The sequence below is a fragment of the Talpa europaea genome (genome assembly GCF_964194135.1).
Source record: "Talpa europaea genome assembly, chromosome: 16".
Lineage (NCBI taxonomy): Eukaryota > Metazoa > Chordata > Mammalia > Eulipotyphla > Talpidae > Talpa > Talpa europaea.
Genome location: NC_140084.1, coordinates 50,826,170 through 50,840,016, shown reverse-complemented (window position 1 = coordinate 50,840,016; position 13,847 = coordinate 50,826,170). Strand labels below are relative to the sequence as shown.

General features: G+C 62.0%; 1 protein-coding gene across 1 annotated transcript; it reads left to right on the top strand.

The window, feature by feature from the left end:
• Positions 1–9,980: 9,980 nt before the first annotated feature.
• Positions 9,981–13,806, top strand: TMEM150B (transmembrane protein 150B; the record flags this gene model as incomplete). The annotated part of the gene is made up of 6 exons (XM_084257863.1): positions 9,981–10,048; positions 10,357–10,416; positions 10,493–10,560; positions 10,705–10,832; positions 12,783–12,966; positions 13,598–13,806. The coding sequence occupies 6 exons, from the start codon at positions 9,981–9,983 to the stop codon at positions 13,804–13,806; spliced, it is 717 nt and encodes a 238-aa protein (XP_084113989.1).
• Positions 13,807–13,847: the final 41 nt, after the last annotated feature.

Here is a 13,847-nt window from a genome sequence, read left to right as displayed (position 1 = left end):
CCCCGCCCGCCCCTCCTTCGGTGCCCCCGCGGAACCCCGCCACGCCCGCCCCGCCGTCAAGCGCTGCCGATTGCAGCCATTGGCTCACACCGCTGCCCTTCCGCCGCTGCCATGGAGACGCAGCCCCGCCCACAGCCCGAAGGCGAAGCCCTCATTGGCGGAAAGCGCCGTCGCTCCTGGCGAAGCTCGGGTTTGGGTCAGGTTATGCGGGTCCCGGCGGAAAAGAGCGGGCTCCGCGGGCTTCAGAAGCCGCACGTGATTGGCTGGCCCTGGAACGGCGCGCGCCTCCATTGGCCAAGGTCTCCGCCCGTCAGCGCGGGGCCTCGCCTCCCTCTCGTCTTTCTTCAGCCCCGGGGGAGCCCGCGGGGGCGGGCGCGGGGTGCGCGCGCACCTCCGGGGTCCCACTCCGCGAGGCCTGCGGTTGCCAAGGCGACGGGACTTTATTGACAGCCCTGCCGGGCTACAAAGGACTCTCCAGCGCTCCCAGACCCCCTTCTCGCCCCCGACTCTCCGGTTCCATTCGGGGCGCACCCACGATAAGAACCAGGGCGGGGGGAGTGGGGCCTCGGGGGCAGCGCGGACACGCGGGGCGCTCCCCCGGGCACCCCCACCCCGGCGGAGTCCCCCTCGGCGCGGAGCCTGGAGACACATGTAATTAGCCAGTCGCCGCGATCACGCCCAGTCCCCGCCCCGCGGTCTTTGTTTTGCCGCTGCCGGGCGTCCTGTGTCCTCTGTGCCGGGGACAATGGGTGGCCGGGGCAGGTGCTCCCTGGAGGCGTCCTGGGTGGCCTGGCCGACAGACGGACGCGGGGACCACAGGGACCCCGGGCGCACCTGAGCCAGGCATGCGCGGGCGCTCGGAGTCCTCCGTGGACCTGGGCTGTGGCTGGCGGCTCTGGGCCCAGCACGCAAGGACCACCCTGGTGCTGCTCTGAGGGATCCTCCTTAACCCCCCCCAGGGCGCCTCCATCCCTGTTCATGTGGGTCCCCCATAACTGGGACTACCCCAGCTCTGAACACACACACACACACACACACACACACTCCACGCACACACACACTCCACGCACACACACCACACACACACACTCCACACACACCCCTACCCTGGTGGGAGTGACCACAGGGCCTGAGGGAAGAGCAGCAGTCCCCAGAGCGGGGGAGACAGGAGGCATCCACAGAAAGCCTCACTGTGGGGGGCCCATCAGTGTGCCTGAATCTTGAAAGGACACCCCAAAAGGTCCCTAAGTTGTCTGCATGTGAGCAGAGAGATAAGCAGGACGGAGCAGGAGGGAGCTCGTAGCAACGCTTTCAATGAGAAAAGCCCAGATGGACCGGGCTGTCATGGGAGGAACGTCGCGCCAGGGCTCAGGCGGCGGTCCCGGGCGTAGGTCAGTGCGGCTCAGCCTGGTCTCCAGGGCAGTGGCTCTGGGAGGCGCCGCTCAGCCAGGGCGGGCTGCCCTACCATCCAGGCTGCCCTGGCAGCTCTGACACTCCCACAAGCCAGCCGGGTCCTGAAGCACCACGTGTCCAGTGGGGACTCCCCACAGTGAAGAGGATGAACAGCCCGCACATCGGGCATCAAAGCGGTGTCACCAGTTCCAGAAACTTACACTGTCAAACGCAGGAAGTTTGTTTCTTTGTATTTATTTTTAAAATTTATTTATGCATACAAGAGCTAGGGTGCGGGTGAGAGGTCTGCAGGGGGTGAGAGGATTCACCAGAGACACAGTGGCTGGGGGTAGTTCACAGTGCCGAGACTCAACCCCTGTGCCACCAGGGAGGCCCTGCCAGAAGTTTGTTATCTTTTTTTAAGATTTATTTATTTATTTATACAAGAGCCGGGGTCTAGGCCAGAGGTGTGGTGGTGAGAGGAATCACCAGAGACAGAGTGGGGAACAGAACAGGCAGATCTACTGAAATGCACTGCTGAGGGGAGCACCGGGTGAGACAGGAGAGGTCTGCCGCGCCATGTGGGTTTCTCCTTGGCCAGCTGGGGACTGAACCCGAGCCGCAGAGTGCCGCGGACCAGCACAGCAGTAGACGATGAGGCCGCCTCAGGGTTGAGAGAAGCGTGCAGGGTGGTCAGGGCGTCGGTGAAAGAAATGACAAACAGACACACTTCAAGAGAGTGAAAATCTGAGTGTAATTTTCTTTGAGTTGGTGACCAGCATATATATGTTCTCTAAAGGCATAGGAAAGGCGAACATCAATGAAGAAATCCGCTTGCTTATAGGTTTAGCTTATCATTGACAGGGCAGTGATTTACATCTGGACCCAGGCGCAGTCCTAAGTAGTTAGGCTATTCATTTTTCTTTTTATTTTATGTGATTACTTTTTGTTTAAACTACTCACTACCACTAAATTACTATTAATTAGCACGGGTGAGTTTTACTTTTCACAATGTAATATTTTTATCATTAAGATGAATACTAACAAGGCTAAGCATACAACAGAGAAATTATTAAGCTAACAGTTCTATTAATACACAGAGTTTAGTAACATTTCATTTGAATCAGCCTAGTTATTAGATTTCGTAAGTTCTTTTTTAATCGGCAAACCAATGACCTTTTTAGACAGAGAAAGAGAAAAGATTTTATAGAGACAGTTGTATTAGAATAAAGTTTGTGGGCCTTGAGAAGGTGAGATAAGTTTCCGTGCGGACAGCATTCCTGTAGTGGCTCCTGGTGGTCGTTATCTTTCAACAGGCTTCCGTCTTATCTATGTCTTCAAGGAGTTTGCTGTTCTCCCCCTGCGCGCTGGTTCCTTGCCCAGCTGGACCTAGGGACGGTGGCGAAAGCCATTAGCCCTAAAGGTCACTGCAGGGGGAGGTGCAGCAGCAGAGGCTGCGGATTGCCCCACAGCGCCCACAGCGCCGCGCTCAATCCCCTGTGCCACCAGGGAGGCCCACCTGCTGGAAGTTTAAATACACACATTGGATGCAACGGTGTAATAGTGAACAACCCCGGGTGGGCTCGAGAGAAGACAGGGAGAGACGAAGGACAGAGGGCAGGGGATGTACGTGGGGATGGAGGTGGAGGGAGTAAGGAAAGCCGCCCCAATGTTGTGCTTGGGATTATTTGTTAAGTCCAGGGGTGGAAACCATGAGTTGCCTGTACTGACTGCATTCTTTTTCAGATGTCAGAAAGATCTCATCATACAAATAACTGTGGTCCACCAATTCCACTTCCAGGGTTTTTGTCTAAGGAAGTAATTGGACAAGTGTATTAAGACTGTGTCTGCGGCCTCCTTGGTGGCGCAGGGGTTAGGTGTCAGCTCTATGAAGCTAGCCGCAGCCACTGTGGCCTGAGTTCGATCCCCGGCCAGGGAGCTGACCCAAAGGGCACAGCCGACCTCTCTTGTCTCCCCGCTGCTCCCCTCAGCAGTGGATTTAGTGGATCTGCCTGTTCTGTTCCCAACTCTGTCTCTGGTGAGCCCTCTCACCCCCCCCCACACACCTCTGGCCTACACCCCAGCTCTTTTATGCTTACATAAATAAAATCTTACACAAAAAGCAATCATTAAAAAAAGAAAAGGTGGCTTCCCTGGTGGCACAGGCGGTTGAACGCAGCGCTGTGAAGCTGTCTGCAGCCTCTGCAGCGTGGGTTCAATCCCCGCCAGCCATGGAGATACCTACATGGTGCAGCAGACCTCTCTTGTCTCGCCCGCTGCTCCCCTCAGCAGTGCTTTCAGACTGTCTACCTGTTCTGCTCCCCACTCTGTCTCTGGTGAATCCTCTCACCCCCCGCCCCCACACCTCTGGCCTGTACCCCAGCTATTGTATAAATAAAAAATAAATCTTAAAGGAAAATCTGTCAATATGGGAATATAAATAAGCATGATAACGATATGACAAAAACACAAGCAGCAGTGATAAAAAGCATGTAACAATATCAGGAAGAAATAGGATGATATGACAAAATTTATCATATCACAATGACAAAACATGGCGATATTCCCTATCCTCTGTCACTAACTGACCAGATCTGTAGGGACACACGTGCTTCTCACACTTACCTAGTCAAGTCGTCCTCAGCCAGTCCCCGGCCCCAGGCCCCGCTCCAGACCCAGCCTGGGCCACCGGCCTGCAAGATGAGCCGGCCCTGGGGGACGCAGGCCCCTCAGCGCCGAGGAACAGGGCTACCGCAGAGCCGTGGCCGCCCCGGCTGGTCCCCAAGGCCTGGCGCTGCTGCCTGGATGCCTCCCTGGGAGCGTCAGTGTCTAAGGCGGTGGAGATGAGACCTCCCTTGGGGGAGGCCCCTGGACAGGTGACTGAGGCCTCAGGCAAGGGGACAGTCACCTTCCGGGGCCATTCAGCAGCCAGCCCCTCCCACCCCCGCCCCACCCCACTGATTATACCCCAGGGACAGCTCTCTGCAGCCCCAGGCCAGAGCCACTGCCAACTGACCGCAGCAGCCACGTGCCCCTGAGGGCCACACTCACGGGTGGGCTGGGCCTGGAGCCCTGGGCGAGGCTCGTGTCCCGGGAGGTCACCTTCCCGCTCCAGGTCCCGGGGCGTGCGGAGGTGAGGTGGGGTGGCTGAGGTGCAGCCCGCAGAACAGGATTTGGAGAATGGGCTCACTCACACCCCCAACGGCCCTGGGCCTTTCCTGGGCATCCCCAGGCCTGGGGGTTCTGCGGCAGGCGCAGCGGCTTCCCGGCCTCAGGTCGCATGGCCTTGGCTGTCTCATTTTGTCGCTAACATTCGCTGTTCCTTCCTTCCAGGGCGCTGGTCCTCATTGGGTCCATCCTTCCATCCCTGTGCAGTTTCTCAGGGAGGCTCTGCCCACGCTGGCCGCCGCCCGCTCCAGGCACAGCCTCCCGGGGCCCTGTGACCGCTGCAGACGAGCCCTCGCTCCCTAAGCCGGCCCCCGTGGCCTCGGGCCCAACCCCAGCGCCCCAGGCCAGACCCTCCACGGGCCCTGCAGCACTGGACGCTGGGGTGTCTTCTGTGGGGGGGCTGAGGTTGCGGGGAGAGCCCACGTGGGCGTCGGGCGGTCCCGTCCAGTGCGCTCCCTGAGCGCTGCCCTCCGCTGGCAGCTCCCCGCCCAGCACTGACTCACCGCTGGTGTGGGTGTGGTGGGTGGGGTGGGGGGCCTGCAGAGGGGTGCCCCACCCCCAGTGCTGCTGCTGACCCACACCACCCAGGCCGCCACCTCCCAGGGGGCCTGCGAGAGCCTCAACCCTCGGCCCGCCCAGCCATCCCCTGCCCAGAAATCCTGGCTGCAGAAGGTTCCAGCTCGCAGGGGAGGGTGGGCAGGGAAGGATTAGAGGGGTCCCTCAGGTGCCCAGGCCTCGCCCTCCCTGCGCCTCTTCCAGGGCCGGCGGAGCTGGCTCTGAAGCCAGAGGCGGCTGCTGAGGCTGGACCTCACCCACGGAGCTCAGAGCCCTTGTCCCTCGGTCTGTGTGTCTGTCTGGGCCGCTCCCGCTGTCCACTCACACACCCGTGTGCCCCTTCATCCTGCAACCCTCTGTCCCCCTCTCCTGGCAAGCCAGGCACCCACCTTCCCTGAGTCAGTCCACAGAACCGTCACCTGCCTGGGAACCTACACGATGGACCCAGCACCTCCAAGCTCCCTGGACAGGGCGGGGCTGGCACCCAGACAGCCGGCACCCGGACGACCCTGCTGGCCCAGCCCGGTGTCCTCAAGAGGATCTCTTCTGAAAAAATAAATAAATAAAACAAAGAACGAGTCCTCACCCGTGTATCAGCGCCATTCTGGAGACACGGCCAGTGTAGCCAGGCAAGAAAAATAAAAATAGGGCCTCCCTGGTGGCGCAAGGGGTTAATCACAGCACTTTGAAGCTGTCCGCAGCCTCTGCAGCGTGAGTTCCATTCCCCGGCCAGGGAGCCACCCACATGGCGCAACAGACCGCTCCTCTCTCCCCGCTTCTCCCGGCAGCAGTGGATTTCAGTGGATTCACCTGTTGTGCTCCCCGCTCTGCCTCTGTTGAATTCTCTCACCCCCTCACCTCTGGCCTGCACCCCAGCTCTTGTATGCATAAACAAATAAATCTTAAAAAAAAAAGAAAAAGATAAAAATCCAACAGAAAGACCCAAACCATAGCCGTTCACAGATGCGATCGTGGACCTGGGGCACCCTGGGAAGCTCTGGGGAAAGTGCCAGAATTACTGGAAGCCTCGCACGCCACTGGGCACAAAACCCAAAGACAAACAGCCGCAGCAGCTCTTCTCACCAAGCCCGGAGCGCCTGGCACGGCGGGGCAGGTGTCTTGTTTTTTTAAATGAGGTAAAACTCACCGCCTGAACCGTGTTAGGGTGTAGCGTTCAGCGGCACTTACTGCAGCAAGCGCCTTGGCCGCGGGCATCTCTGTCTATTCCACAACATTTTCACTTCCCAAAAGGAAGTGATAACATCATCACTGCTGCCCCCCACCCTCAGCCCAGCCAACCAGCACGCCACTTTCTTTTTTTTAAGATTTATTTATGCATACAAGAACTGGGGTACAGGCCAGAGGCGCAGGGGTGAGAAGATTCACTAGAGACAGAGTGGGAAGCAGAACAGGTGGAGCTAGTGAAATCCAGTGCTGAGGGGAGCAGCGGGGAGACAGGAGAGGTCTGCTGCGCCATGTGGGTCAGCTCCCTGGCCGGGAGTGGAACTCGTGCTGCAGAGGCTGCTGATAGCTTCATAGTGGTATGACTTGCACCACCAGGGAGGCCCCAGTACCCCACTTTCTGATTCAATGGCATTGTTGAAGGGGAACCTCTGCAGAACATCACCTGAGGTCACAGCGGCGGAGCCTCGCCACCCCCAGGCACAGCAGTGAGGCGCCCTTCGCTCTCCACCCTCCCGCAGAGTCACACCTGTGCCTGGCCGGGTCCTGTGACCTCTTGCGGCATCACTGCCCAGCGCACCCCTGCATTTGTAATGCCACTGGCTTCCTTGGCCAGCTCAGGACACAACCAGGCCCTCTCCAGCCCCTGCTGTCTGCCCTACAAGCAGCAGCCAACCTCTCAGGGCTGCGGGGCTCCCCAGAAATCCACAAAACTTGGGGACCCAACCATGGGAACAATTAACTTCTGTCATTTTTTTTTTTTTTTAATTTTCTAGAGGCATGTCTTATTTATTTATTTATTATTTGTTTGTTTGTTTGGTTTATACATGCACTGGGTACAGTCAGAAGCGCGGGAGGGTGAGAGAATTCACCAGAGCCAGAGCGGGGAGCAGAGCAGGCAGAAGGACCGAAGGACACTGCTGAGGGGAGCAGCGGGCGGCAGGAGAGGTCTGCGCGCCATGCGGGACCCTCTTCGGGTGGCCGGGGAGCAGCCGGGGATCGAACCGGCGCTGCAGAGGCTGCGGGCAGCTTCGCAACCCAGAGCTCAAACGCTGCGCCACCGGGGAAGCCCAACTTCTGTCATTTTTTAAAAAAGATGTATTTATTTATGCATCCAAGAGCTGGGGTACAGGCCAGAGAGGCAGGGGTTGAGAGGACTCAACAGAGACAGAGTGGGGAGCAGAACAGGCAGACTGACGAAACACGCTGCTGAGGGAGCAGCGGGCCAGTCAGGAGAGGTCTGCCGCGCCAGGTGGGTTGCTCCCTGGCCGGCCGAGAATAGAACCCGTGCTGCAGAGGCTGCGGATTGCTTCATAGTGCTGTGCTTAACCCCTTGCGCCACCGGGGAGGCCGCTAACTTCTCCTGTCCTTGTGCGGCTCCCTGGAGGCCCCTGACCCGCGCCCACGCCCCACGGACAGGCGGGAGCGCCCAGAGGCCCGGGTGTCCGCCTCCCAGGCAGCCGCCCTCCCCGCGGGAGCCGCTGCCCAGAAGGGGCTTCCCGCGCGGGAGCGCAAAACCACCTCGCCGGGGACAGCCGGGCCTCGCCGCCCAGCCCCGCCGGTGCCCAGGAGAGCGGGCGGCTCAGGAGAGTGGGGGCCGCCGGCTAGTGGGCGGGCTGTAACCCCCAGTTGACAGGCCCCCACCAGACTTGAGGCCCTGGAGGAGAGGCCTTCGGGGTTGGGGCGCAGCACGGGGCGGGGTGTTGGGGGGTGGGGGCGGGGAGTGGGGGCGTGGAGTGGGGGCTGCGGCTGCGGGTGGAGCTCAGTGAGGGGGGCGCTGGGGGCGTGGGGGACTGTGGATGTGCGGGGGGGGGTTGGGAGGTGGGGGGGGGTTGGGAGGTGGGGGGGGGTTGGGAGGTGGGGGGGCAGGGCTGCTGTGGGGGCTGCGGAGCTGGGGCGGAACCTCCGTCAAGATTTGCTAAAAAGCAGAAGGGGAACAAACCCGCGGAGCCCCAGCACGTCTGGCCGCGCCTCCTGGGGCCTGCAGTCCCCACGGGGCAGCGAGGGCCGAGGCCGCTCCGCCGGCCTCTTCTGGGTGGCGGCCCCGGATGAGGCCGAGGCTCCCGCTGGGGCTGTGCCGCGGCGTCCTGGGGCGGCTCCGGGCAGGCACAGTGGGGACCAGGTGTCGCTAGCCAAGGCCACGTCCCGCGCCCCCCTCCAGGCGCAGAGGTGGGGATCCCCACCGGAAGCCGACTCCGGAGCCTGGGCACGTGGGGAGGCGCTATCCGCACCCCACTGCACAGAGCGGGAACGCCCCTCCTCCGGGCTCTGTTGAGGGGAGCGGCGGGCCAGTCAGGGAGAGGTCTGCTGTGCCGTGTGGGTAGCTCCCTGGCCTGCCGGGGATGAAACTCGTGCTGCAGAGGCTGCGGATTGCCGAGGTCGGCGAGGGGGCCACTGTCAGAGCCGGGGTGGCGGAATGCGGGGTGCTTGCACCCAGGCTGGGGCCACCAGCTCGAGGTGACGCTAGGGCTTGTCCCCTGCCGCGTCCGGAGGGCGCCTGACCACTTGCTGACCGCAGTGTCCCAGCCCCTCAGGAGCCTCAGCCTGAGTGTCTGAAGCCCCCAGCCTGTGGGGGTTCCTCCTGCCCCGAGTGTTCAGGCACCCCGTCCTCTGCTTCCAGTCTCCCCAGGGCTTTGTCCTGGGTGCTGGGCTGAGGGGGGCTCAGCCTGCAGAGCTGGGCCGTAGGGGGGCCGTAGGGCTGTGGGCGGTGCTTGGCCCAGGGGGCCTCGAGTGCTGGCCAGCGGCGGCGCCCTGAGCCCACTCCCTGGCAAGGCCTAGGACGTAATTCTGAGAGCAGTGCGGACCCCTGTGCTGTCTCTGTGCTGCCAGGACCCCTCAGCCTTCCCGGCTCAAGAACCTCCCAGGGCTCCCAGCGCCCTCGGAATAACGTCTAGCCCTGGATGGGGAGCAGGCCTGGAGTCTGGGCTCATTTCTCCTACGATCCCACCCTCTGTACCCCAGTAACAAGGGCACTGGACCTTCGGGGGCCAGGGCCCCAGGGAAGCCTCCCTGCAGCTTGCAAACCTCACACCCTCCTTCCGGCTGCTGCTGCGTGAGGCCTGCCTTCCCCACCGCTAGCACCGGCCCTCCTGAGGGCTTCCTCTTCCGGGGGGCCCCATCCCTGGCTGCCTTGCGTGCTTGTGGCTGCATCACAGTGCCTGGACCTCCAGCTTGCACAGCCGCTCCGGCAGGGCCAGCGTGGGGTCTCTGGCCTAAGAAATGTTTGTCTGACGTTTTCACGTCTTTCTTGAAAAGTTGCTGGGGCCTGTCCCCCGGCTGAGAGGGCCCCGGAATCCTCAGCATAAGGAAGACTCACTGGGCCGCAGACTCTGGACGCCCTGACCACGGGTGGGCAGGCCGGGCTGGGCCTCGACTGTGGCCCCACCTCCAAGCCTGGGAACCCAGAGACAGGCTGGTGGAGGGAAAGGGAAGGGGACGTGGGGACGCGCCCAGCTAGGAGAGGGAAGGCAGCAGAAAGACCAGAGGTCAGTCACCACCGGGAAGATCAGGACAGATAGGAAACTGCCTGGAGCCGATCCCCACCCTCCGCCCGCACCCACCCACCGCTGCTGCCTGGAGCCAATTGAGGGTCTCCCAGCAGGCAACACGGTACACCTGGCCTCTCTGGGTCTCACCTGAGAGAGGGAATGCTTCCTGACCCGCTCCCACCCCAGTCACCCAGCATGTGGCCCTACCTGGCCCTGATGCCCGCCTTCCTGGCCCTCCTGGTGATGGCTGGCATTTGGACCGTGTGAGTATTACAGGCAAGATCCCCGGCCCAAGGGAGGAGGATGGGGCCTGGACCCTGGTGTGAGGGAGGAGGCTGGGGGCTTAGACCCCTGGGTCTGGGGAGCCGGGGCTGGGGCCTGGACCCCTTGGTGTAAGGGAAGGTGTGAGCTGGGCCCTAGGCCCCCTGGTGTGAGGGTCTGAGGGGCTGGGGCTGGGGTCTGGACCCCGGGCCTGAGGGACGGGGAAGGACCCGGGATGTGAGGGTGGACGCCAGCTCGCAGTGGGCACAGGGAAGCTGACGCTGCCCGCTGCTCCGTGTCTCCGCCGCAGTTTCGGGCTTGCGGTGCGCAGCGGGGCGGTGAATCTGGAGGAAGGCTTCCCCTACATCAGGTAGCTATGGCGCAGGGGCGCGGCGGGTGGTGACGGCTGGCTGGGAAGCCAGGGGGTGACCCCTTTATTTCTGCAGTGTGTGTGGGGACAACCCCCCTCAGAGCTGCCTCTTCAGCCAGGTGCTCAACTTCGGAGCCGCCATGGGTAAGAATCCCGGGCCCGGCTCCCCAAGACCCCGAGACCAGGCCCCAGACCCCTTGGGGCTCGGCCTGCACCTCCCGGCCTCCCAACCCACCGGCCTCCCCTCCTTCCTGCCGGGCGGGTTCCCCCACTTCCCTCTCCTTCCAGCCGCCTGCGTCTGCGTTCTCCGTTACCACCAGCTTCAGGCCTGGGGTGTGAAAAGGTGGCACAACCAGGTGACCCTGTGTGCGGGGCTTCTCTGTGCCCTGGGCACCTCTGTGGTCGGCAATTTCCAGGTGAGCCGGAGGTGGGGCCGGCGGCCAGAGCCCAGAACTACAACTCCCAGCATGCCCCGGGCACGCAGGCTTCTCGTTCTGGGGGCTGGCCCCCGCAAGGCTTACTGGGACTTGTATTTCTCCTGAGGCGGCCCGTCTGCACGGAGGCTGTTCTTTGTGTAATTAGGTTGAGCCCTCGGAGGCTGGGGAAATTCGCTGCCATCCGCCCCTTTCCCGCCCCTTTGGTGCTTTCTCCCTGCAGACTCCCTTGGTTTATTAGTTTTCATAAGTCTCTGTCGCTCAGTGTATTGGGTGTTACGCACCCACCTTGCCTTGTCACTCTCTCTCGGTTACTGCGCAGCCTGCCCCAATTCTTCCCGTTTGGCTGTAAATGGAATTGTCGTTGTTTGTATGGCTGGAGACGGGGCCCCTCCCCTTCATGATGAAACCGTGGGGTTCACACATCCCTATGTCTGCGGCATGGTGGGGGCTGGCCTGGAGGCACCCAGCGTCGCGCTGTGAACAGTAGCTCCTCCATCTCCACCGGACCCGGGCTGGGTCCTCCATGGTCAGACCAAGTGGGACGGGCCGAGTCCACGGAGTGAGAAAGGCCCCCAGAGGCACAGACTCTAGACCCCACCTTCTCTTTTTTTTTTTAGATTTTTTTTATTTATGCGTACAAGAACTGGGGTGCAGGCCAGAGGTGCGGGGGCTGAGGGCATCCCCAAGAGACAGAGTGGGGAGCAGAACAGGCAGATGGTTTGAAATCCACTGCTGAGCAAAGCAGCGGGCAAGACAGGAGAGGTCTGCAGCTCCCTGGTGGGGTCCAACTCAGGCAACGGAGGCTGTGGACAGCTTCACAGTGCTGAAACCTAACCCCTGCACCCCCAGGGAGGCCCAGATCCCACCTTTTTAGGTGGGAGGTGCCGTGCGTGGCAGCAGAATACCCGGACAGAGGCAGAAGTCCTCTTATCTCTTATCCCTTCACTTCTGCCACGTCTGTGATGCCACACCTTTCCCACAGAAGGGGCAGAGGCCGGGGAGGCCACAGAGCTCAGACAAGAGGCCGCCTCCAAGGGGTCAGTACAGACTTCGGCCGGTGCAGATGACCTGCTCACTACCCCCTACCCCACAGCCCTCGACCTTCCTTTCCTTGCATTTGCCCCGCCAACATCCCTTCTCCCCACCAAAGTTGCATAGTTTAAAATCGCAACAGAATGCGCATGGTCCATCTGTGAGTCGCCACTATTGTCCTATTTTGGACTTTTTTTTTTTTAATTTATTTATTTATGCATGCAAGAACTAGTGTATAGACCAGAGGTCGCGGGGAGGATGAGAAGATTCACTAGAGACAGAGCGGGGGACAGAACAGGCAGATTGACTGAAATCCACTGCTGAGGGGAGCAGCGGGGAGACAGGAGAGGTCTGCGGTGCCCTGTGGGTTGCTCCCTGGCCAGGGATCAAACTGGTGCAGCGGCGGCTGCGGATAGTTTCATAGCTTGCGTCTTAACTCGTTGCGCCACCAGGGAGGTCCCTATTTTGGACTTCCTTAACTGCCAAGAGCCAGTGTTTACCCCTGGTGGAAAATGCCCACCGCCTCGCCCGGCTGGCGAGCAGCGGTTTATAACGCGCCGAGTCACTTGCTCCGAGGGTGACTGGCAGTGACTGGCAGTGAGGATGTCATGGCGCAGGCGCCGGAGCCCAGACGGGTGGCTTCCACACAGCTGGCCCCAGGGCCGCAGCCATGCTGTCGTGAATGGCACTCGGCTACTTCCCTGCATCCCCATGTCCAGGCACCGCCGGGGGCCAGGCCACAGCAGTGAGGTTTAAATGCCCGCCTGTGCATGTGATGGGAGCTGGTGGCCGGACGGGCTGGGGGGCAGTCAGGGTGGGGGCGGGCCGGGGCGGCAGTGGCAGCCTGCCCTGCCAGTCTGTGGGGCACCCTCCCGTCACCTGTCCCTTCTGACCCAGCACAAGCACCAGCGGCCCATCCACCTGACCGGGGCCTTCCTGACCTTCTTTGTGGGCTTGCTCTACTTCTGGCTGCAGCTGGCTATCCTGCGGGGGGCAAGGAGCGCCCCCCAGCTTGGCGCCCCCTGGATCAGGCCGCTCCGCCTGGGCCTCTGCAGCCTTTGCACGGTGCTCGAGGTAGCCAGTATCCTTCCTTGGGGCTGGGGACAGGCGGCCACGGGATGCCCCTTCCTTTGGGCCTCCCTGCCAGATGAGGGCTGGTGGTGGGCGAGTGCTGGCCCTGGGGTCCCAATGCCTGGGCTCCGGAGCCTCCTACCAGCGGTGGGGGTGGGGTGGTGCTGGGTGCGAGTGTCCGTGCCTCAGTTTACACACCTGCCAGGCGCAGGTGAGTTCCTGGCTGTAAGGAACGGAGCTGACCCGTGCCTGGGGGCGGCCTGCAAACAGTGGGAGGACGGGGGTTCTTTGGGGCCCTCTCTGTTCCCGGCTGGCTAAGACTGGAAATCCGCTCAGACAGGAGCTGCTGGGCCGAGCTGGGGCTGCCCTGGAGGTGGGTCCCCAGGAAGAAGGCAGTCTGGGGAAAGAGCAGGCGCCGAGTGGGCGGGCGGGGCTGGCTGGGAGGCAGCTGTGTGTCTGGGAGCCGTCAGTCAGGTGCTGTCCCTAGGAAACCCCGCGCCTGTTTGGAGGGAACAGCCAAGGTGGCTGGCTGGCAAGTGGGCCGCTGGGGTGCCTTCGGGCGGCGGGCAGGCCCTAGGCTGGGGGCAGCATGAGGCGCGCACCTGGGCTCAGACTGCGCGGTGGCCCTTGACCTGGCACAGTGGTCGTCCTGCGCCTCTGCCAGCTGCGCTCCGCCTCTGCCGCCTGCGAGTGGGCCGTCGCCACGCTGCTGTTCAGCCTCTTCGGCCTCTGCTCCGTGGACTTCACTGGCCTGGGCGGCTGCGCCCTAATCCTACAGCCGGCCCCCAGCCTCGGGCCCCCGCCAGCCTCCCCAGTCTCCCTGCAGGCCCAGCAGTCCGAGGGGCTCTGACCTGGGCCGTGCCCTGGCTGGTGAGGAAGGAAGATGGGGCG